The following is a 25,346-nucleotide window of genomic DNA, read 5'->3' as shown; positions in this document are numbered from 1 at the left end:
TGTGCAGCTGGCTTAATGTACTGCGAGTGGTTAGCGATGCTCGGTACTAAATTTGTTCATAGCAAGAACCTTTATAGCAAGAACCTCTGTGGGAGGAGGGCAGCATGCAACTTGTATCTCAGTATATAATTTTATATTTTAATAGCTCACAATTTTTATACTTCATTACAGTGATTCTGGACGTGGGAGCAGCCTGTTAGACAGAGCTATTGCCGATAGACGACAGCTTAATACAATTACATTACCAGATTTCAGTGATCCTGAAACAGGTAAGAGCTGCATTTGTGCAATAGGATGAATAAAGTGGACTTCCCATAACTTTTTTTTACTAGTTGTTTGTTTTGTAAAATGATATCATGTACTGTGAGAATGTTTTCGTTGTCATATGAGTTGAAAAAAATGCTTTGGAACCGTTTTTTATTTATGAAGTATTTTTTATAGTATGTTCACTGTAAACTAAAATTTCTATGGTCTGGATCTTGCTGAGCTGGTGGTGTATATATGTGTATATATATATATATATTTATAAAAGCCAAAAATGAATGTGCTTTATTAGCCTATTTTCCAAAGTCCTTTTCTGCCTATTAAGTATTTGTCACATATTTTCTTTTTTAAGAAAGCATATCACAAAAATTTAAGAAAACTAAATCTCAAGAAAACTCTTGAGACTGATGGAATTTGTTAAGATCTCCAGTATTTATATTAAAATAGGATTGCATACATGGATTACTTTAGACATAGCTTTAAAAAAATATATTTATTATAAATCATATATACTGCAAAAATTGTACTTCACAATTGCACTGCATAAAAGGTATGATTGTTACATAGCAGTAAGTATTAACAATATATAACTTGTATATTTTATTAATATATTAAATTTTTACAAGGCAAATTCATATGTCTCATAAAGTCATTTAAATAAAAACAGATGAGCCATGCATCCTGTGAAAAACACAGAAATAATTACTGTTATGATACTAGATGCAAAAACCTTTAGAGTACATAATCTGCTTTCAAAAAATTTTTTTTTCTCTTCTTTCCTGGATTTTATCTCCAAACTGTAGCATACCTATTTTGACATCCTTCAGATATCAATTTCTGCTTAATCATACTTCAATACAAACAGCTTATGAGGAAGTTTGTCAACCTGATGCATAAACTGAGATGCACTGAAGTGTAGTGTATATCTTTGCTTAATATTGGAGTTGTGCAGTAAAGAACAATCCACTTGAGATATTTCATGTCTGAAAGTTGAAGTTGGAGCTAATGTTCACTAGAAGAAAGAGTTCTGTGTTTGCTACAGTGGCAAGCAGTCTCAATTGTAAAGATCAAGTCACCTGGTTTAAAAGAACTGTAATATCACATGTTCTGAAGCATGGCATAGTTCATCCTCTTTGCTCTTACAAAAGAATTTTTTTGTGTTCTTGTAATTACAATGTATAAGACAGCAGCATGAAATCTGGTAGCAATCATTCTGTGTTCTAGTCTAGCTCACTGTTTTGTTTGAAGGAGCTAACTTGACTTTGAATGTTTCATGTGTGTATTTAAAGGTTTCAAATATAATTTATTCTGTGCCTTTCAAAAAATGGGGATTGGAGTGATTGTATCTGTTTGTTTGCATGTTTTCCACAGGGACACAAAGTTCTTCACCCTTCAGGATGTTCTATTTTTGTATCTGCCACACTTCAGAGCATAAGTAATTGTGTCTTTTATAAACTTTATATTCCTCAGAGCTTTTAAGCACATTCATCCAAAACAGTGAGCTTTTCCAGAACTTTCCCCAGATTTTTCCTGAGGATCCAGGTTGCCAGTTTTCCATCAGAAGAGGGGTGGCCAGCAGAGACAGGGAGGTGAATGTCCCCATCTACTCTGCTCTTGTGGGGCCCTATCTGGAGTACTGTGTCCAGGTCTGGAGCCCCCAGTACAAAAAAGACAGGGAGCTGTTGGAGAGGGTCCAGAGGAGGGCCATGAAGATGATCAGGGGACTGGAGCACCTTCCCTATGAAGACAGGCTGAGGGAGCTGGGCTTGTTCAGCCTGGAGAAAAGAAGGCTGCGGGGTGACCTCATTGCAGCCTTTCAGTACCTAAAGGGAGCCTACAGAGGGAGGGGAATCAACTCTTTGAAAGGGTAGATAACTGCAGGACGAGAGGAAATGGTTTTAAGGTGAGGGAGGGAAGATTTAGGTTGGACGTCAGGAAGAAGTTCTTTACAGAGAGAGTGGTGAGGTGCTGGAACAGGCTGCCCAGAGAGGTTGTGGATGCCCCGTCCCTGGAGGTGTTCAAAGCCAGATTGGATGGGGCCCTGGGCAGTCTGGTCTAGCATTAGGTGGGATGGTTGGTGGCCCTGCATGTGGCAGGGGGGTTGGAGATTCATGATCCTTAAGGTCCCTTCCAACCCTGGCCATTCTGTGATTCTATGATTCTGCCTTTGTGTCCTGAATCTTAGCTGTGGTGTCAGAGCTTATCACTACTGTCAAAGAGGACAAGATTGGAAATTAAAGATCTGGGGTCTTTTTTTGTTTATTTTTCTTACAAAAGGTAATTATGATGGGTGGACCAGGGAGGGTCTGTTTTTGCTTTTTATTTTTCTGTTTGTTCTGGTTTTGAGCTTTTAATTTTAGCAGAAGCAACCTTGTTACAATGCACATACTCAAATTCTGGTAGGGGCTGTGGTTTTGTATCTATACAGTAGCATCAATGTAAAAACTTCATGTCAGAGTTTGTAAAAAAAAAAAAAGAATTCCTTATCCAGACAAACATATAAAAAAATTACAATAATTATGTTATGGTAAGATAAAAATTCAAATTCACCATTGAGTGAGAAAACTCAAGGTAAAGGAAATGTTGTGCAAAAAAAAAAAAAAAAAAAAAAAAAAAAAAAAAAAAAAAACAATAAAAAAACCAACAAAAAACCAACAGGTAATAGAGAAATCGATGATCCAGATGTTATATCTTTATCAGTTGAAAGAGCTCATTTCCAGTCTTTGGAAATGCAAAACTAAATTGGCATTTACGGTACTGAAGTGGGGTATGCAGAAAAGCTGCTGGGGACAGAAATCTTTGCTGCTTTTCATGCAGCCGTACGTATACGTTTGTGTGTGTATATACACATGAAAATGTGAAAACCTTCCCTTTCCTTACTTTGATTGCCATCTGTGGAAATGATGATCTGCTTTTCTGTCTAGTCACTGCTTGACTAATCTGAGTATCATGAAATGACATCTAAAATTCAAATGTGATGTTTTTTATAGTTGCAACTTTTTGTTTGTTTGTTTTTTAAAAAAAGCATTTTTAAATTCAGATAGCAGTAAGGGGTGTAAAACTTTTTTAAGGTATGTCAATTTAGCAAAAGTTGAAATTTCAACAAAAAGTTCTTGAAAAAAGTATTTATATAAAGCTTTTACCCATCTGATAAAATTGGTGATTAATTGAGGAATGGTTAAATGATTCAGGCTTAAATTTTTGTAATCTTTGTAGGATAATAACCATGTATTCCGTATTTTTACAAGGTTAGGCTATTAATTCATTGGCCCAATCAAGAACTGTAGCAAATCTACTCTGAGCTTTTCTTCTGTTTGAGCTGATTTGCCACGAGCTGCATATACAAGTTTGTATATATTATGCAAATAAATAAATATGAGGGAGGGGGATAAAAGACTTTATGAATCACTCACTGAAGTAAAATCTGAGAGAGGAGCAGACAGATTTCCTTTTAAAAGGTAGATAAGCATGTGCAACTCATTTGAGATTTGACAGTTGACTATTTTGGTTAAAGTGAATTGCACTCAATCTTTTTAAAATGAAATTATTCAATCTATTGTGTAGTCGTTACGGTCCACCTACTTTGCCATAGAAACTAATAGTAGGATTTGTTCTTTATTTCCTCTTAGATATATTTTACAAACTCCTGCATTATAACAGAGGGAAAAAAATTCAAAACTAAGTACAGTAGCGGAGTGCATTACAGAGTACAGCATTCATTTTTTTGTTGCTTTCAGAAACAGTACAATTTAGCTCACGCAGAAGCCATTTCCATCTTACTGAATGGGGAAATAAGTGCTTTGCATTCTTTGACACCCATTAATGAGTCCATTAAACCCTGTTCTTGGATCTATTTCTTTCCCACCACTTGCCCCACACCCTTATCATTCTCTTTCTTTCACTTTTTAGCCTCTGATACTTCCTCATCTTCTCTCTCAAGAACAGAGTCTCCTCTCCAAGTGTTTGTGTCTTCTCATCTTCCTCATCCTAAATCAGATACCTTTGTCTGGCCCCATGCAGCCTCTCCATGCTGTGACCAAGTTCCTGAGCCCTGTTCACCTTCTCACTGTAAACTGTTTTTCTCTTCCTGATGGATGTGTTTGTGCTGTATTTTTCTGATAATCTTCATAACTGATAAACCGTGTTTAAAATAATCTAAGTTTCAACAGAGTGTGAGTGAAATCTGGCCTTTCAGATGCACATCATTTAATACAGAACGGATTTTAAGAGTTTGTCCCAAACAGACTCTTTTATTGGTCCCCAAAGATGAAAAGTTACTGACCAATTTAATATTCTGTTCTCTTGACTGCTACAGAAGATGGTAGGTGTTTCGTAGAAGAGGCTATTGGTCGTTATTGCATTGTATCACAGCTGTAATTATTTTCATTACTGGCATCATTTGTCCAACAACTCTATTCATTCCAAAGGATTTCTGTGTTAGTTCTTAATAATATCTAGATCCTTGATATTAAAGCCTTTAAGTAACTGCTTACAAACCTTCCCTAAAACTTCATATGAAGGAAAAAAATGCACTGAATACCAGCATATACTTTCATAGTGCAGGTTGGGTTTATTGAAACAATTCAGAGGCAGTGGAGTAGTGAAAATCAGCATTTTGCTCTCCCAGATCAAGAGCTCTTCTCTTCATTGAAGTGATACAAGTTTAAACGCGCTGTAAAATTAATTCACGTGTTTAAATACAAACTGTAGAGTCAAACTGCCAAGCATAGTTCAGGTGACAGTGTAAAATGAAATTCGTTTTCCATTTATTTTTAATTTGTTATTATTTCTTTTAAATTGTCCTTCACTCATTGATTTATGCAGAGTACTGTTCATTACTGCAGTTACTAATCCAGTCTTAAGAAGTTCACTTTTGATACTAGCTTGTAGCTTGTATTATGTCAAAGATATTAATTCCTAACAAAATCCAGGGAATAAATCTTTCACTCATTTAAGTAGCTGACTTAAGATCGGAATTTTGAAAACACTACCTTATAGATAAGTCTATGACTGGAAATTCAGGAGAGCACTTCCTTTAGACTTCAGGAACCGTGTCCTAGAAAAGTTTGATTAAGTCTAACTCTTCTTGAAGCAGTTGAATAGCTGATTAATTTCTATCACACTTTTGAGTGCTGTTGAGTTGGACTTGCTCAGGCCTACTCTAGAAATAGTACAGATAGCATTAAATTGCATGTTCTTTGCAGTGCTACAATGAACGTTACTCAGGGATGGCGGCAAATAGAATGAATGTAGAAGTTCATGCACGTATACCATTATGGAGAGCCCAAGTTTTCCATTTCAGATTAAAACCACCTCGTCCTCAGGGAAAGGAGCTTCCAATGTACATGAAAAATAGTGGGACCATGAAAAAAACAAATATTGGAGTCCTTTGTATAGTGTAAATAATATATGAAAGTCAAAGCTCTCTATCTTTGAATAAGTAAAAGTTTAGAAGTTTGCCTAGATTTTCATACTTTTTACTATAGTTAACAGGACTGAAAGTCTCATGTTCTCTTAGTTCTTTTTCTCTTTTTCTTCCCTCCTGATGGAAAAGCAAATAAAACTCTTTATATTAACTTGACATCCGATTTCTGTTGAACAGGAACATGATTTTAGAGGTGTAGCAAAGGTTCTATGAAAATATTTATGGTACATAATAATATCCTTTTTTTTTTTCGTTTTGTCATTTGGTCCCTGTAAACGTGATTTACAGTTTGAAGATTATTGGAAATCCTCTGGCTTTCATGGAGTTCGTGGTTTTTGCCTATTTATTGTCTTATTTATCTCCTTTTAGCTTGGATTTTAATTTGTGGTTTGATCTATTCAAAGGCAATCCATCAGATGCTTACTTTCATGGTTTTTACTCCCTTTTTTCAGTTTGTAAGTAGTATTCACTCTGAAGTTCCATTAATTTCTTAAGGACTTAAATCACCTTTTCCTTCACCACAAAACGTACATGTTTTGTCCATCAGTAGTAGAAGTTAATAATGTGTAAGGCAAGGCTGATGCTCTTTGCTCATTCTGTCACCCTATGGGCTGTAAACTTACAAAATCTGAATGCACTTGACTAACATTTGCATTTAATAATTAAAGAGGCAGTATTCATTTCTAGAGGACTGCAAATAAAGATATTTTAGGAGAGTCTTGTATAACACAATGGCCAGCTGCCAGTATATTGTACTACAGGAGATTTTTTGCCACAGCTGTTCCTAAGGAGCATGTTGGTCTGAAAGGACACATTGCAACTTTTGTCATGAGTCATAATAAACTACTACTTTCTCTTGTACAAGTTTTGCTTGTAGAATAAATCTCTTAAGTGTATGCTTTAAAATAGTGAAATGATACAAACAAGCCAAACTAGAGAAAATTGAGAGTATGGATCAATAACAATAATTGCTGCTTTATCCCAGATGCAAAATCAACATTTTTCCTTCTAACCAGTTACAGTATAAAGCTGTACATTTGGCCTGGGATAGTAAATTTTGAAATTGTTTCCCTTAAAAAAGATAAGAAGAGATGTAAAACAGCATGTTCGACAGTGACAAATCATCAGAGGTGTTTTTCAAAGAGCTGGAAGAATACTCTGTAAATGATGTTGTCCATACCTCCCTACTTCCATATGCATACAGCATATCTCCATGTATAACCATATCGAAAGTTCAGCTAGATTAGTAATTTTTTATTTTGAAAGGTATCTCAGATAATTAATTTGATAGAAAAAAAAAATGTTGACTAAACCTGCCAATTTGTTATATTGAATGAATCATTTCAGTGTTGTTTTTGTCCTGCAGAAGGTGCTGCCTCTTTCTATCATTTTTGCTTTGTTTAGCACAGTTCTCACTATGCCTCACCACTAATGTTCCTACTGGCAGCTTTGTGTGAATATGAAGTTGACAGTCACATGGTTTTTTTCCTCCTCATTCCTGCATGAGCATTGCTGTTGAAGGATTTTTCCTTTATATAAATGCTGAAATGTTGATTGAAAACATGATAAATGTAAAATTGTTTTGCAATGTACTTTTGTGATATAAAAAGAAATCCTTTTTTGGTATTCTTGTCACTTGTTATGAATCTGTTTCATGAAAGATGTCATCCATGTTGTTTTCTTTTACTCATTCTCAGATGGCAAATTTGATGCAAATTGATTTAGTGATTCTCCAAGTACTGATACAGTCTATATCTTAGTTCATATCCTTTAGGGAACAATGTTAAGAATTCTGGGGAAATGACCAAGGAAAGAGTGGAAAAAAGTCAGGACACGATTTCTGTTTACATTGCCTGACTTATAGTTGATAATTAAAAGATCAGTTTCGTGCAGACTTCCCTATATTTATCTTGAGAAGAGCTAAAGAGAAGTGAATTGAGCACTTTGGTGTTCACAGAAATTGAACTGTAGGTATATCTTGGAAAATAAAGGGTTCCATGTGAGACTGTTTTACTTCTTGATTAAATTTTGTTTGTACAAGTCTGTTGGCAGGAAGGGTTTATATTATTGGATTGAAACATTTATATAAGCATAGGTAGCACATACTATGCTAGTGTGGTGAGCAGAAATTCTGTGAATTCTGGCTAAATGTTACAGGAAGCTTTTTGGTTTAGAAACATTCTGTCCCATTTTGCAATGTGCAATGTAGTTGTTATTCCCTATGTCAGTCAGTAAATAATTTAAATTATGTATGCTAGATTTTGCTGAGACAATCCCTATTTCACCATTTTCCCATTTAGTGTAAGTAAGCCTTAGGGCTTGAAAGTGAGTAGATGGGATCAATTTTGGTGCTATAATTACTGATTTCACACCTCATTCTTTTGCATCCCAAAAGACACACTTTGCTGCATGTGTTTTTGGTTTGTTTTTTTTTTTTTGAAGGGATTTTTTTTTCTTTATTCTTAAGTGTCATGCTGTAATAGCAGGTTTAGAAGATGTCTTGGAAAATCAAGAATTTTGTGTATCTCTAAGATCTGGTGAAGTTTCAAACAAGAGAATCCTATTGTTCTATTGAACATTTGAAGGAAGATACAGCTAAGTGAGTTATAGCTACTGTAGTGAAGATATGCTTGAAAATATGAACCGAGATAAGAATAATACAGGTAAGGTTGGGAAGGGAGAGAACTTATGACAAAACCATCGGGCAGCCCATGGAGCTGCCTGCATATTGAAGCCTCAAGCAAACTTTAAGCTTCACTTTTTACTCTCACAAACCTCTATATATCTTCATCACTTATAACTGAAGCTTTTAGCACACAGGAGATGACTTCAGGTGATCTTTGGTTATGTACAGAATGAAAACGTATTCACTGTCTTTTTAATACACACAGCTAGAAATAAGTTGGATGATGTCTAATTGTGGCAAAGCTAAAGAAGCATTCATGAGTTTATTGGTTAGAGCTATTAATATGAGTGCAGTGTATCTGAAAGATGCCTAAATTGGGCACTGTGAAAAGACTGTGGTTACTTTATTTTTTTTAAATAAAATATATTTATTTTAAATATATATTTTTAAATTATTTTATTTCAAAGTTTTTGTTTTATTTAACAAAAAAAATAAAGGTGCAAATGTGTGATAAAAGGTGCAGTGACTGTGCTGATTAGACATACAAGGCTGATCTGGAAGTCAGCTGTCCTCCTTTTGGAGACTGTATAGCAATATGCCTGATGACTTTTAACAGCCACAGCAAGGAAGATTTTTAAAGAAACAAAATAAACCACAAGCATTGGTGCCTTTGTGCTGTTTAACATATTTAAATTTTTGAGGCTTTTAAATAAGACTAGAGCATGGTGGATTTCAGAGGCTGGATTTTCCAAATACCTTTGTGGAATGTTACATCATTTCTTTATATTCTGCTTAAAATATGGTTTTCAAAGTTAAACTAAAATAAATCTCTTATTTAGGATGTTGTTTAGAGATGACTTAAATTTAGCTGGTCATGCTGAATAATCTGCGATCTGAGTTTCTAAAACAGTTAAGTTACTTGGCACATGTTGAATTTTAGATTGCTAAATGTTCACGGTGAATATATAATTCATTTTTACATCAGCTGTTTTAATTTAGTGAAAGCTGAGAGGTAAATATTTTTAGTGGCTTGATTGAGACTCTTGAAGCCTAATACTGGGACCTTAAATCCCACCCACTTCCATCCCTCTTCCATATGATCAAGGCTGCCCCCCATCAGATAAGGCTGCCCGGGGCTCCATCCAACCTGGCTCTGATGCCTCCAGGGGTGGGGTGTCCACAGCTTCTCTGGACAGCCTGTAACTCCTTTTCCTAACGAGCCACTTTAATAACACTCTATGAAATAAATCTTATAGAAATATATATACGTATTTTTTAATTAAGAGGCTTTTTTATTCTGCTATAAAGTCCACTTAGTTACAATAGAAAATATTTGGTATCTACTCCATTTTAACTTTGGCGTAGGTGGAGATACTTTCATAGCACTGCTTCTCATAGAAATTTTATCACACTCTAGTTCTTTCTATATAGAAATTGATATGCAACAAGTTATAGTAATATAATACCATTTATCTTTTATGGTTAAATATGTACTGGATACCTAAAATCTAGCAGCACTTGTGGTCTGATTAGCAGCCAGAGTCCATGCCTTAGATTACAGAAAATGTAGGTCTTTTTTAAAAATAAATTGAATGCTTGCTTCTCAGAAGGAAGGGATTAGAAGATGATATCCTTTCCACCAGCAAATCACACCTTTAAAAAAAAAAAGAAAAGAAAAGAAAAACTGCTGAATTGCTGAAGAGACTCCTTTGCTGTGAGTTACACTGGAGGTGTAACAGGTGACAGGCTGCAGTGGCATGCATTTACAGACACGGAGGGGAGACTAGAGTTTATTTATGGTACCTTTGGCTGATGCTTCTTTTCAGATATGCTCCACATGCTTCTTGCTTAGACTTCCATTTTGCCTTTTTTTGGAAGCCTTTAAGATAAGAAACCTTAGTGAATATTGAGGGATGCAGACTGCACTGTGACTTCTCTCATTATTAACCAGCAGAGGAAAGCAAACTCCACAGCCAGATGCTCTTTTAGGTCTCTGGCAATTCCTTGTTCAAAACAGCCTCAGAAATACTGATTATGTCCTGTGTTGGTTTTCCCTTGTTTTTGTCAGTTCATGGAAACACGATGTGTGCTTTCAGACAAAATTTCCCTCCCAACTAATTTGTGTACTAGGAACTCCTACTCTTCTAATCTGCTGATATCTTGTCGCACATAAGAATGCATGTTTCATGTGGGAACCTTCTCAGAAAACCTGTGATAACAAGAGTGAAGTTTTTATTTATTGTTTAACTGTTAGTGCTGAGCTTGTGGGAGATGTGCCTTCCTGTACAGGATTTAGGACTTTTATTGAGTTACCTGCCATTGTTGACCATTACAGATATGTGACTGAGCTTAGAAGACTTTTTACCTGATTCAATATGGAATATTTTACTTCCATTATTTATTAATCAGGGCCTGGTTAATCTGAGATTTTGTAAATTGTAATCTTAAAACAACAAGAGGTGCATTGAAGGTTAGATGACAAAGAGTATAGCTTAAAATATCCATGGTCTTGATTTGAAAAACAAACAAACAAACAAAAAAAAAAACCTGTTTTTTATATCAAAACTAAGAATACTGTCAATAACTGGATATACGAAGTACCATTGTCATTAGGTAATTTCTTGTCCTGAGGAATTTTTCATTTCCAATACTTGGAAAAAGGTAGTATTTGCCAGTGATGTTCTAATCTCACTTGTAAATGCTTTGTATTAAGGGAATTACCCAAAGCAACTTTGCAGATGTTCTTCCTGCAAGGGATTTTTTACCAGAAGGCATTTTAATTCAGTCTTCCTGAATAGCTGAGGTTTACATTCAGAGCAGGTTAATTTGTGTATTTGTGCTGGGGTTTGTTGTGATCGTCTTGTGTATTTTAACTCTTTTTTTAATGCTATTATTAGTCTTAAAATAGTCATCTAATTGCACTCTATGGAAAGACATAGCAATTACTAACATCAAAGTGCATGTAGCTAACTGAAGATTACAGTGTTACGATACCATCACAAGCCTTTTTTTGGATCATAGGTTGTGATAAAAGAGACAATGAGTTGAACAGAGAATATCCAGAGCAGCAACACAAATATGTGTCATGTTGAGTGTGGTTTTAGCACAGAATCCTATGGAACAGTATAAAAGCTTTTGTAACAGGGAAAATTAATCTGCCATTTTGAAAAATTCCCCACAATGATACATGTAAATTGAACATGAAGGGGTCTGGGGAAAAACCTGTTATGAAAAGGCTTATGATTAAATGTTTTATGCAGCATGTTTGACTTTTATTCTTTTTCTGATTTGTAATTTTTAAAAATTACTTGTACAGGTTCGATCCATGCGACTTCAATAGCAGCTTCCAGAGTGGAGCAAGCACTGTCTGAAGTTGCTTCATCTCTGCAAAGCAGCGCCCCTAAACAAGGTCCCCTGCATCCTTGGATGACTCTAGCTCAAATATGGCTTCATGCAGGTACCATGAAAGAAAAATATTTCTTGTTCTTTCCCATCCCATTTATTGCTAACTCTGTACATGATAGAAAAAAAGGGTAGCAGCCTTTTACTATAAAGCAGCTTGTCCACTGCTGCTGTGGCAGCTGTTCAGCTCTCTTCTTTCTGGCTTCATTGATGTGAAAGTCCCAGTATTTTCTAAATGTCGGTTGATCTCTAGTGGGTTTGCTACTATTATGCTGCTTCAAGGCTCAGGCTACAGGGTAAGTCAGTATCACAAGTGACTGCTGGATAAAATTTTAATCAGATAATGATGACACAGTGTATATATTTTTACACTGTTACAAATGTTACACTGTTACAGTGCATTTGTTTTGATTGATACTTGCAGCAGAAAGGTGTTACTTAGAAATCAATCAGCAGTTGTTCTTTTTACTTAATTCTGCTTTCAGACTTGAGCATTTTTCAATGACAGAACTATGTTTTTGTTATATTCACTGTATACTGTATAGACATGATACATTTCCTATCATGTTTACTGTAAATGGTAACCATGTGTTAAAAACACTCCAAGATATATTTCATCTTGTATATGTGTTGCTAAGCTTTCTGTCAGGAAGAGTTGTATATTATTTTCCAAAGTGCTGGAGTTCAAATCATTTGGGAATTACTTTTAATAAGAAATATTCATGTTTACATTCTACATACAGTACTGCATTTCTTGCCATTTTAATTTGCATGTTTTGCATTCACAGTTCTTTTCTGTGAAGGTCATTACAGAGCAATGGCTCCCAGTTATTAATTACTGTTTCAGGGCAAAAAAACACTGCATGCCAACAGGAGACTGTGGAGAATAATGATAGTGATTGATAACTGACCTCGTTTGGGGAGGGAATGTTCCTCCAAGGCCACACAGATTAAAAACAGAACGGGGCTCACCAAGGCATGCTGTAGTCACCTGCCTGCAACATGGCCTTACTGATTGTAAATATTTATAAACCATCACAGATAGCCATCTACAGTAACTCTTAGCATCTGCAATGCTGTAATTCAAATGACTGCTGCTATTTCCTCCAGAAGGGATGCTCTTTGCTGATTTCTTTGTAGTCCACAGCTTGGTCTTCAGCTGTGTTGCACAGTTCACTTTCCTCTTAAAAATTCCTATCTGTGTGAGCATGTCTGTAGGCCATAGTCTCATCCCAGCAGGAGGAAGCGTAGATGAGAAATGGGAGTGAAGTGTGGATCAGAGCAGAATAAATACTAAAGATCCCGGGGAAGGACACAGCAGAGTGTAAAGAGTGCCCTAACTCTTTGTTTATAGAGATTAATGAAAGGAAAAAGCAAACAAGCAAAAATCAACCAAGAGATGAAGGACAGTTGCTGTCAGTCTTCAGAGAAGGTTCTTTCCTGTAGAAACATTCACTCACAATAAATTTTATTCCAAAAAGCACAATACCAAGCAGATAAAGGTATCTTCATCTGTATATATGGGATATTTTCATAGAAAGCAGCCATAAGATTACTTAACACCTAACCTGCAGCACACGTTCTTTAAATAAAAATGAAGACTTACCATTGGGAAATTGATTGTTTTTTGAAAATTGTGCCATGTTTAACTGTTTGGCTTCCTGCACAGATATGTATTGTTTTACTTTTTAATGGAGAAAAAAATCTTTAATGTGCTTTTTTTTGCCTTTTTTTTTTTTTTAATGAGGATATTGGGTTATAGAGACATGAAAAAGTTATACCTGAATAGCAAGTATGACAAATTAAAGTTTTAGAGGTATGTATTTACCTGAACTATTATATACAATGGGGAAGGAGAGAAAATATTTTTTCGTATCAATATAAACTGTCATTCCAGTTGTCGTGAGTATAAATGAATGTGGCATTCAGTCTGAAGTTGATTTTGCAGACAGTAACTGGCTTTAGATTTCTCATCTTATGTTTACAAATGAATTCCTTCAGCCTTTCATCTCCGGGGAGATAATGTAAAAGCAGAAGTTCAGACTTATTTTAAACATGAAAGCAAAACAAAACTTTTGCAATTAGTGCATTCTTCAGTGTAATGGTATTAGAAACAGATCTGACCCTAAATGACCAATGGCTGTGATGGTTGCTTAAGAAATGCATCAAGACTGAACTCAGCAATGCTGTGAAGATGGACTGAAAAGTAGATTGTTTTGCTGGTAAAATAGAAGCATAATGCGGAAGGGTTTGAGCTGGGGGGGGCTTGAGGACATTCTCTGAGTGGAGAGTGCAGATGCTGAGAAGTGGAACGTCAGCCTTGGCATCTGGCTTCTCGTCAAACTGTTTCTCCTCTCTGAAATTTTCCTGTGGAGTCATCTGGCACTGTCAGTTTTCTGCAACTGATTTATTTGAAATTTGTTGTTCTTTTTTCTCAGTTTGAAGTAATCTCTATTTTAAATAAACTGCTCTGTATTTTAAGGCATGTCCTTTGTCCTGTATACATCACATGAAATTATCCTGAAATAAACAGCTCTGGAAACAGAAATTTCTCAGATTAACTCTTATGCTTAGCAGCTAGCCAGAAGTCCCACATTCTATTCATTCTTTCGTAGTTTTCCAATTTTCCCTAAGGTTTAAGATATTGCATAGGAGAAGGCCACTGTATATTCAGGCAGAATCGTAGCAGCATAACATGAAGTACCTTTGTACAGAAGGGAATTATTTAAATAATTACATTTTAGGGAGGCTTTTTAATAATTGTCAAGATACTGTGCTATACTGCAGTACAGTATCTTTATAAGCAGTGCTGTAATCTGCACTGGCTAGTGTGAAAAGCCCGAGTTGCTTCCCTGCTTGTATCCTCTCAAGGAACACGAAGTTCCAATTGCAGTCTGTTAAATTAGCCAAACAATGTGTATTTCTTACTCTTCAGTTGTTGTGGTAGCAGATAAAAATGACTTAAGTAGGTGATTAATTTCTGCATGTTATTTGCTGATTTTTATAGCTTTTACTCAGCACCTTTTACAGACTGTTCCAGTAGGTCTCTGTGCATGCCTCGTGGTCTGCTTCTGCTTCCTTCTCCCTCACCTTACAATTGAAAGTATGAACCAAAGAGCTCATTAAGTGCATTAAGCTTTCAGGGTGGTGTTGAATAAGTTGCTTGTTGTTTTGTTTGTGGGTTTTTTTTTTTCCTTAATCAATCACAACATATAAATTACATTTTTCCTAACTGTATTTTCATTGGCAACTTGAGAGTGTTTATTTTAAAGTGTTTCAAGTCGGATACTGGAGAAGAAATAATAAAACAAGGAGAGGCCAGGTGAATAGCACTGAAATAATATAGCGTATTCTATTCCCACTAAAATCTTGTTCATTTTGTAGTAATGCTGATGTATAGATTTTGGAAAAGCACTTCAGAAATGAACCACGCAGAGCTTTAAATATATATACAAATATATACATAAATATATATAAAACAAAAACGAATAACAACAATGAAATAACCTCACAGTAGAATTCGCATTTTATGCTCAGATTATGGCAACAACTTCAGTTTTGGAGTCTACCAACAATCAGAATAGTAAAATCCAAGGAAAAATGGATTTCTTCCAGCATTAGCTTTTGATTTCCAAATTTTATACCTGTGTTATTTTCCAGATTTGCTATTTTCCAGTTATGTAGTGCCATCTCTGACTAAATCTGGTTCCGTTTCTGGATCTGCAGTTTTGTGTGTTAGTTATTCAGAGTAGTTGAGAGATTTTTCCATGAAAAAGAATTTTATTAACTTGCTTCTGAAAATACACTGCATTCATCCATATGTCCACGTGGATATACTATTTATGCTAGGTAGAATGTGTTCTGTGAAATGACTGAGTCATCCAAGCAGCAAAAAAAGAACGCTCTTCTGGTGAAAATGTCTCTTCTTCCATCACCAGGATCAGGTCTCAAAGTGAAAAACAGTAATTATTCCAGCAACTCTACAGACGCCAGTGAGAAACTAGAAACTGAGTAGGACTTTTAATCTAATACTGCAAGTCTGTTTCTGGTTAGTCATTGATATAAATGGGTTATGATTTTAAATATTAACAAATATAGAAATATCTATGTATGCTGATATTACCAAGAGATAAAATATAAACATATCGCATGGAGGTGATACACTGTGCTGTGCTGAAGTTGACTAATTGCGGATACCAACAAGCAAATCTGTTTGCTGCAGTTATCTCAGAAGGAAGCTCCTTCAAAGGCAGACCAGCATCAACCCCAGCCAGAGGTTCGGCACAACTCAAAATCCACTCCTGTGGTGTGAGGCCCTGATCTCACAGCCTTTGACCCAAGATGGACATCCTGCACTGGACAGTGAAAGAAGTGTGTCCTGAACAGGGGGAGCTGGCCTCACTGTTCTGATGAATATTTTCATTTAATTCTTAATATCTAAGACTTCTTTTCTACAGTGTGATGCAATAGAATGCAATCATACAATTTGAGGCTCAGTTTTTCTGGTCTGTACTATGGTGGAAGAAATGTATCTTAATATTATATTGTATATATCTTAACTCGGAAGCAGTCTGATTCAGACAACCGTCAAGCTGTCCTGTGCTTTCTTCAGGAGTGATTTATGTTAAATTAAATACACCTTTTGTATCTATGTGATATGAACAAAGTTCTGTCAGAGTGCTGAATAAGCATTTCACAGTTCTGCCACCTTAGCTAGGAAACATTTCTCATCAAATACATTGTATTTCTTTAAAAAGATTTTTTGCTCTGAAATAGGATACTGAACCAGACTTGACATATAATGATTGGTAATTGGAGCAATTGCTATTTCTTCCTTAATGGCTGATATGGAATTCAGAAAAGCCCATTATTAGTTCCATGCTCTTACGTTCTGTAAGGATCTCTGCAGCTTTGTGTTGGGCTTACTGTTCTTTAATTATACCAGAATACTGCAGCAGTCATGTTTAAAAATAAAGTAAAAAATCCCAGACTTCGTTTAAAAATAACCACAAAGAGTTTTAAAAAGACCACAGAGGGTTTTCTGGTGTTTAAAGCAGCCATTTAAAACAATTTATGTAATAGTTTCTCGTAATCTGAAAAATTTCTTGAGGAAAATGGCCTTTGCCTGTATGAAACAATATGTACAGACAAAGCACTTGTTAACTCATCTGGTCATGGTATGATGATGCAGGAATCATTCATTAGTCCTCACTCTTTTCTTCCACAGCTGAAGTCTACATAGGAATTGGGAAGCCTGCTGAGGCCACTGCATGCACCCAGGAAGCAGCTAATCTCTTCCCGATGTCACATTATGTGCTTTACATGAGAGGTCAGGTGGCTGAACTTCGTGGAAATATTGATGAAGCCAAACGCTGGTATGAAGAGGCCTTATCTATTAGTCCTACTCATGTGAAAAGCATGCAGCGGCTGGTAAGTCTTGAGTTCATATTGGTAGATTCTTCTGTTGCCACTAGTGATATTGGATTGGGAAACCCTAACAAACTTGGTACGGCTACCACATAGCTTATATGAGTTTCAGATATAATTAGAATCTATACTCTTATTATCAAAATACATGGGTCACTCTGAAAGTGATGCCTCCTATTTATTTCCATGGAAACTACAGCAGATACAAAGAGCACAGTGACACTGCTCAGTAGAACAAATTCCCAGCTATAAAAAACTACTTTTCAGTGCAGTCACCACCAATTAGCTATGTATTTTTGCCAACAATGAGCAAGAGCCTTCATGCCATTGTCATAAAAATCTGCACCAGTGGAGGTGATCTTCTGTCACCACTACTGGAACGCACCACCCACTGCTTCACTGTGCTCACATCCACTGTTCAATCTCCATAAACATTCAACTAGCATCAATGTATATCAGTGGGTATAATTTTTCTGTGTGGAGGAATTCAGTGCCCCCCCTTTTTCTTCCTGTGCACTCCCATGTCAGATGCTGTTTTGTCAGACTGCTCCTCTGCTGCCATTGATCACATGGCAATGAAATGTAATGGAATGTTGGTGGGAAAGTTCAGCCTCTACTGCTGTACCTCCAACATTCATCTCTCATGTTATGGGCAAACATAATAGAGCATTGTTAATAATGCAGTGAAGCATTACTTTTGGAGCAGCCCTCATAGTTTTGAGAACAATCTTTTCTGGCTTTTTATTCTCTGTGCATTGAGCATGAAAAGGGTCTGGAGACTGCGAGTACTTACATCCTAACAGACTGCAGGAAAGAGAAATTATTTGCATCTACCTAATATTCATAGAATCATAGATATTGGGAGCCATTAAGAAATAAAAGTGGATTGTATCAGAAGAATTAGGCACTGTGGTCTAGAGGGAAGACCTGTCATTCTAATTCTAGTCTAAAAACGGAGTTCTTCACATTGATGCAATGTACACCTTCAAGCTATGTGATTTCTTAGATTTTTGAATTGTAGAAATTGATCATGTCCTCAAAAAAATGTGTATCTTTAATTACAAAGGTGCCATCCCCAGTATGACTGTGCATGTTTGTTCACACATTTATTCTTATTACATTAGGACAGTTTCTTTCTCTTTCATCCAGCAAAACAGAATACCTACAATCAGCATCTCTTGCTCAATGTTTTTGTTGTGTGGGATAACGTGGTTTGTGCCTAGGCACTTATGAATTATTCACAGAAATTTCTCATGCATCCCCAAGGGGAAATATGAGACAAAAGATCAAATAGGAAGACAGTGCAGATATAGTTTTTTGTTTCACCTTTTCAGCTATATATGAGCCTACTAACAAATGCTGAGAGGTTAATTTTTCTCAAGAAAGCAAAGCCTGAACCAGTCAACCTTAAACCAGTGTAGTTCAGTGAAAATGAAGGCTTACATTTTTATGAGTAGCTTTTGCTCCTCTCTGAATCCACCTTGTAATAAATAGTCTGCAAACACTCAGTGCTCTATTAGCTCTGCAAGAGACTTGAGAAACAAAAAATAGTGTGTTTTCAGACTGGAATATCTTGTTATTGTCTTTTCAGTTTGGGAAAAATACATGCAGTCTACAAGAATTCTATTTGCTTAAATAGATTAAATTCTTTTTAAGAATTCTCATAATTTAAAATCTTGCTTTTAAAAGCTTTTTCTGTTTCTCTAGACATTTTCTGTATTAAGATATTATTTTAAATCTATGCTGAGAGATTTATGCTGCTTAGGTACAAATATTAGAGATGTACACTTGTAAAAATACTAGTTTGTGTCATTCAGTGTAGGGAGAAATACACGAATCCTCATTGTTCTTATCTGTTGACAATTACAAAAATATTTTGAGGAAGATTTTTACACTGTTTACTGTTGCAATGCTTGTGTGCAATCCTAATGTTTCAGTGTACCACTTAGAGCTTAGGCTGCATCTATTTATTTATTTATTGTTTATATTTATTTATTGTTTGTTTGTTTGTTTGTTCGATAAATACCAGTTATAGGTCATAATAGCTTAATTTATAAAATACAATAAGAAAGAAATGAGATGAATGGATGATCACATGTGTACTATACACATCCAGGCCTAAATCTTCAATTAGCATACTTGAAATAGTTAAAACTTGAATCCAGTTTTTATGATTTCTTTTTCTTTTAATTACAATTTTAGAATGATTGTCATCTGATACTTGGTTCAATTTAAATTGAAAACTTTTTGATGTTAACGTGGTTCTTTGATTTGAGATACTCTGTGTAGTTGGCCAGAGGAGAAAAATAATTGCTTTTTGGGAATATACACAATTTCTCCTTTTGCAGTCTCCTTTTAATGATACATTACTCTGGTTTAGGATAATAAACTAAACTTGGGGTGATAAATAAAACTTATAAGCTTTACTGTTTTCCAGTGCAACTTTCTCAATTCTAACTCTGGTTAGTACATATTCCTGAATATAGTCTACTGAGGAAGCTTCATCATCAACTGATAGAAGGATGCTTTAATTGATATAATCTCACTTCTGGAGTATAGCAGGGTTCCTACAGCACAGTATTCTGATTCTGGCTAGATTAATTCAGACATTGGTCCTTCTGCAGGGTGTGAGTTCAGTACTTTGTTGCTTGCTGGTTTCTCCATCCTTCCCAACATGCCCAAGAATGGAGTGATCTGAGTCACCACCTGAAACCTCAGAACTGATCAAAATTTGTCCCATAAATTAAACCATTTACTAGTTTTTAACGGATATTTATTTACTTATTTATTTATTTTTTCTTATGATTCACTTGGCTTTTTAGCTACTGTCTTTTATGTCCACTGATAGTATTTCTGAAATTTGCAAGGCATTGATAACCTCTTTTGAAGTTTGACTTAGTTCAGGGAATTTTTTCTGGAGCTATAAGCTAGATAAAACATCTTGAATTGGTAAGAATAGTAAGATCATCTTATAAAAGATTGCGTGTAAAAATGAAAGTGTCAGTGAATTAGAAACAAGTATCTAGGAAAAGAGAAATTCTAACTGGTTTAGAATAAGAAATGGAGGAGTAAAAAAAACAGGAGGAATGAGCAATAGTGTGAAAATTGAAGCTGTTAAGAGTGGGGGAAAGTGTTTCCTTGGTGAACAGTAATGATACAATAGAATGTTTGGAAAGAGAGGTTAACTCTTGCTAGTATTTGCCTTATTAGTGAAGTGCCTAAGACAACATGACACAGAGCTGTGGGAATGTGATTCTTGTTGAGTTGTGTTATGTGCTCACTTAAACTTACTGGGAAATGGAATTGTTTGGATTATGTTAAGTAAGGCATGATGTATTCTAACAGAAACTTGGCTGCAGGGGGCAGTGTGTTTGTGTTCATGCTCCTCTTTCAGTCTCTTCCAAAGTGTGCTTCCAATTCAGTCAGTTGAATAACAGGAACTAGTTCTTTCAAAGGGAAATGTTGTTAAAATTCTCTTTAGTTGCTTGTGCATCTAAACTATTCCTCATACAGTTACTGTTTATATCCATATATTCATTAACTGCATTCTGTTACGCAGTTTTCATCTTGTTCTCAGATGCAATTTTTTTTACCATTTGTCATTAATTAAAATTTTCTCAAAGCCTGGGACTATGCCAGCTTGCTATTGGACTTAAATCTAACTCTTGCAAGATGTCAAGACTGAAGCAGCAACATCAGTATCACTTAAGTGTACTTCTTAGAGTGTGGCAGCAATGCACTTGAAGAAATGCAGCTCCTTTCCTGTTTTTAAGGATTGCAGAAGAAGCTCTCTGAAACAGCATGAAGTTGTGTTCCAAAGGTTTGAAATACTTCAGTTTGTGTTCTGGGTTTCAAATAACTTTTTATGAAACCCACTGAAATTTAAAATGTGTTTAATGATGAAACTGAAAAATGATGTTTCACGCTTCAACTGAATGTCACATATACTTGGTTGTTACCTGCCTGATTTTGGCCAGAAAGAATTTCTTTGAGCAACTTTCTCTATTCTCCCTATCCTTTATCATCACCTCCAGATTTCTGCCTTAATGCTGCCTTCCTGCTTTTGTCGCTGTTTTCCTCCCTTGTGAAAAAGGAATAAACAGACTTTTATCTCCAGTAGTCAGAGTGCTGTTGTGGAAAGTAGCCCTTACTGATGACGTCTGAGAAGTCCTGAAACAGGCCATCATTCAGTAGTGCCTGAAATGGCAATTAGTATTTTGACTCGTTGTCCAGGAAACAAATCTATGTATTCTCTCTCGGGCTGAAAAATTCTTAGGTAAATGCAGCTTTTACATGAAATCATTTTTCTGGCACCTATATATCATTTAAATCCCAGAATTTGTTTTCAATATTGACTAGTTCATCTTAGCACTTGCCAGTTAATCCTATTAGTAGCTTAGCTTCTAAGAGCAGAAAACTGAAACAGAAAGAGAGAAATTACTTATCCAAAATTACTCATGTAGAAATTAGTTTTCAAAAAACATCTTAAAGATTATGTTCTTCACACCATTAAAGTTCTCTTTTTAATTATATGTGTCAGGTCTCTTACAGGTGCTTTATGCTAACTATATGCACTTTTCATCTCAATTACAAATATGTTGTTATTATTGATTTCTATCTACATCTTGCTTTTTTTTTCAACCCAAAGCTACTTTGCCTGAAAGAAAGCAAGCAGTAGGTATGGATAACACATGCTTATGAGTCTGTGAAGGATGCTGTGCTGCCTGAAAGAAAGGAAAACTGCAGAAGATGGTAAAGATGTGAACTCAGATCCCATTTGAAGGAATCAGGAGAGATTAAAAACAGAAAAACTGAACACTATCACCTGAAGTATATTTTTTTTTCCTTTGAAGAAATACTCTGTTCTACTTTTTATGAAAGGACTTTATTTGGGAAATGCTCACTGAAACATGATTTTCAATGTAAGGCTACTATACTATAAAAATCGTGGTTAGTCTGCATAGGCTTGTCTCAAGCACATTGTGCTGGGTCCTGTGGGTAGTTTGGGTTGTAATTGATCATGTTAGAGCTAAATGCTAATGCCAAATCTTAGTGTTCATTCGTCTTCTTTTTAACTGCATCTTTATGCATGTAATGGCTGAAGAAGAATGAGACAAGATTTGCAAATAGAGGAAACAAAATGATGGGAACATTTGTTTGTGGACATATTCTTTTAACAGTCATCCAAATACTCAAGGCTTCCCTTTATATTACCACTGGTAAAAACCTATGAAACATGAATTTTGATTTTTCTACCCTGAATTACACAGTACATCAGCAGTTATGGAGGGAAGGTGCAAAGATCACTATCTTTCTTAACACTGTTCAATCATCTTACATGCATATCTAATATACACATGTATGTATACATATTCTGTGCTACAAACCTGCCTTCCTATTATTTTGAATACGTTCTACTGTCTTACGGTGTGAAAGTCTGGTGCTGCCTGGCCATGTGCCGTGTTATCTGTTGGTTACCATTTTGTAAGCATTGCAAGCATTGCACTCGTGATTCCATAAAATTGGCCTTTTTTGTGACAGCTAGTTAGTTGATAATGATGTCTTTTTGTTGCTGACAGCCTGATATTTTTATATGCTTGGTTTCACAGTTCTTTAGATACTTGAGCTTTAATGATATGTGTTTGGGTTTTTTGTTGTTTGTGGGGTTTTTTTTGAAGCATGCAGATACTACAGAGCTCCAAGAATGACCAGTTGATTCCAAAATGTTGCCGGCTATGCTCTGAGTTGTCTTCTCCTTGCACAGACTGTTCATGTGATATAGTTGGGGTATGTCCATATAAAAATGTCAATCGCTGAACAATACAACTGAAAAGCCTCAGTTGGAAACTTCACAAATTAAGTTTTGGAGCTTCCAGATCTATCCTGATCATTTTCTCATAGGAAGTTTCAAGGATAGCTTAATGATCTACATTGATGTTTCTGTAGACAAAGATACGTCAAATATTACAGCTTAATATTATAACTTAACTAAATTATTTTTACGTAGTTTTACATGGAAGGTACCTCCCTCTTTCACAGTACTAAGTAGAGATGATGAGCATACCAGCAAGCTGTTAAAAACATCACAATATAATGAAAAATTTACTTTTCAAGTTTTTCTGTGGGTTCTAGAATAATTCTTACCGATATCTTTCCAAAGTCCTTCCATTTCCTTACTTGCAAATATCTGATTATTTCAAAATTGTGGTCACTTGGGCTTTGTTGATATCCAGTGTAATCTTTGTTCTTTCTCCCATGCCTTTTGTTGATTTACAGATGACATAGAAGAGGGTGAAGGTGAGATAAAAACAATAGTTTTTAACTTGTGGAAAAGTACCAACAAGTAAGACTCATACGATAGAATGAAAACATTGGTAGTCTCTAGACCCACTAAATATGGCCAGGAGACCTTGTGTCATTGAAGTACTAATAGTTGCTTGTGATATTTAAGTTTTTTATGTTTAAACAAAGAAAGAATAAAGTAGAAATAAGTGAAGGTCTGGAAGAATTTGAAAAACTATGCTACACTCTATTATCCTCTATAGTCTCTTGCATCCCTTCTCATGGGTACTTGATGGCACCTTTTTGCATAGATCCCAGAACTTATGTTTTTATTTTTTCCGTGTAATTGCATTTTGGTGTGAGAATTGCTTTGCAAAACACTTTTTAAATTAGGTTGTTCTGCTGAAGTATGAGCTGGGCTAATTACGGTTATTTTGCTTCCCTGGTCATTTATGCACTTATTGAATATATTAAAGTATTACTTTACAGCTGGAGCTGGGATCTTGCACAGCAAGAAGCTGTCTGGCACCTGGTACATGTGGCTCACTTGCTGTAGTCTCTAAGGACTTTTGCTTGTAGTCAACAGCTGGCAACTAATGACATAATTTCTTATCATTAATAAATACTTTTAAAGTTTTATTTTGGGAGCAATATAGAGGATATAAAATGGGCTAGAGAGAGCAACTAACTCAATTTTAAAAAGAGAATGAAAAGAATTTTATTTTCCTTTTCCCAAGAAAGATTCTGTTGCAGAACTCTGTAGGTAAGAATTCGTCAACTACAGGAAAATATGCAAGATATGAAATCATTTTCATATGTTGTCTTTTCTTTTTTTTTCCTCAGCATTACTTTGCATTACTGGTGAAATGGAATTAAATGCTACCATCAACTGCAATCTGAATGAGAGGTGCAGCACTTTAGCCAAGTATCTGGGACTCAGCTCTTTAGTCAAGTCTCTCATTATAATGTGTTATTGTGAAACTGAACAGAAGATCGCTATAAATTTTGCTATAAATCTCGTGCAGTTCTCAGGTGCATTTCATTGGACTGATGAAATCACCTTATGCTTTTTGCTTTACATCTATCTCTGAGAGCCTTGACTTGTTTTGGCATAAGTCATAGTCAAGGCAGACTGTTCTAAAGAGAATCAAAAGATACCTAGTCAATGACGATGAATTGTTATTTCTGACTGGGAGCTGTGACTGCTTGTCTGTAAAAATGCTTTATCTTATACTCATCTAGCAGAAACTGGCCCACCTTATACAAAACTAGAGATCTAGAAGCAACTGTCCCTCAAGAAATTTTTTTAATGTTTCTTTTTGCCATGGTTGTCTCAAGCAGCTGCACTGCACAGATAAGTTGTCTACTCCGGTACAGAGTTTTCTCTGCAAATCCCCAGTCTGGAATAGCTTTTTTTTTTTTTTGTCTCTTTATCTCTCCTGCCCATCTCATTTTAAATTTCACTTTAAGACCTCTATTCCATTTACTGGGGTTTTATTTCCCTACCAGTCAGTATTGTATTTAGTTCTGCTCATGCTTCTACAATTTGCCCAGGGAGATAGATGGTGGTGCCATGTCCCTGGAGATGCTCAAGGTCTGGCTGGATGGGCTCTGAGCAAGCAGATCAAGCTGGAGGTGTCCCTGTTCATTGCAGGAGAGATGGAGTAGATGACATTTAAGGATGGTTTCCAACTCAAATGATTCTGTTATTCCATGATTTAAAGATGAGGTGAACTTTGCACTTGGGGGAGATGCATGAAGAGTGTAATATAATTTCTCCAAGATTAGATTTCTTTAAATATAGATGGATTTTCTAGTAGCTCTCTGATTTTAGACAGAAATAAAGAATTGGCCTTTAAATTTAGTGTCAGAATTTTTTTGTCAGAAATTTTTTATCACAGATAATCAAACTAATAGATA

At 35.6% G+C, this 25,346-nt stretch overlaps 1 protein-coding gene across 2 annotated transcripts in view; it reads left to right on the top strand.

Annotated features, from left to right (window-relative positions):
* Positions 1 to 25,346, top strand: part of TTC7B (tetratricopeptide repeat domain 7B) — a 123,078-nt gene that overhangs the window by 80,331 nt on the left and 17,401 nt on the right. Inside the window, exons 17-21 of one of the 2 annotated variants that reach the window (XM_090141506.1) lie at positions 172 to 269; positions 4,174 to 4,332; positions 6,094 to 6,144; positions 11,632 to 11,772; positions 16,945 to 17,147. In XM_090141506.1, the coding sequence (XP_089997632.1) occupies positions 172 to 269; positions 4,174 to 4,332; positions 6,094 to 6,144; positions 11,632 to 11,772; positions 16,945 to 17,147 (652 nt within the window). The remainder of the gene's footprint in view (positions 1 to 171; positions 270 to 4,173; positions 4,333 to 6,093; positions 6,145 to 11,631; positions 11,773 to 16,944; positions 17,148 to 25,346) is intronic. The other variant, XM_031593099.2, reaches the window with a different exon arrangement.

This window comes from Phasianus colchicus, chromosome 5, assembly GCF_987193195.1.
Source record: "Phasianus colchicus chromosome 5, bPhaCol1.hap1.1, whole genome shotgun sequence".
Taxonomy (NCBI): Eukaryota; Metazoa; Chordata; class Aves; order Galliformes; family Phasianidae; genus Phasianus; species Phasianus colchicus.
Note: the sequence above shows the minus strand (reverse complement) of the source record. Positions and strands in the feature narration are given on the sequence as shown.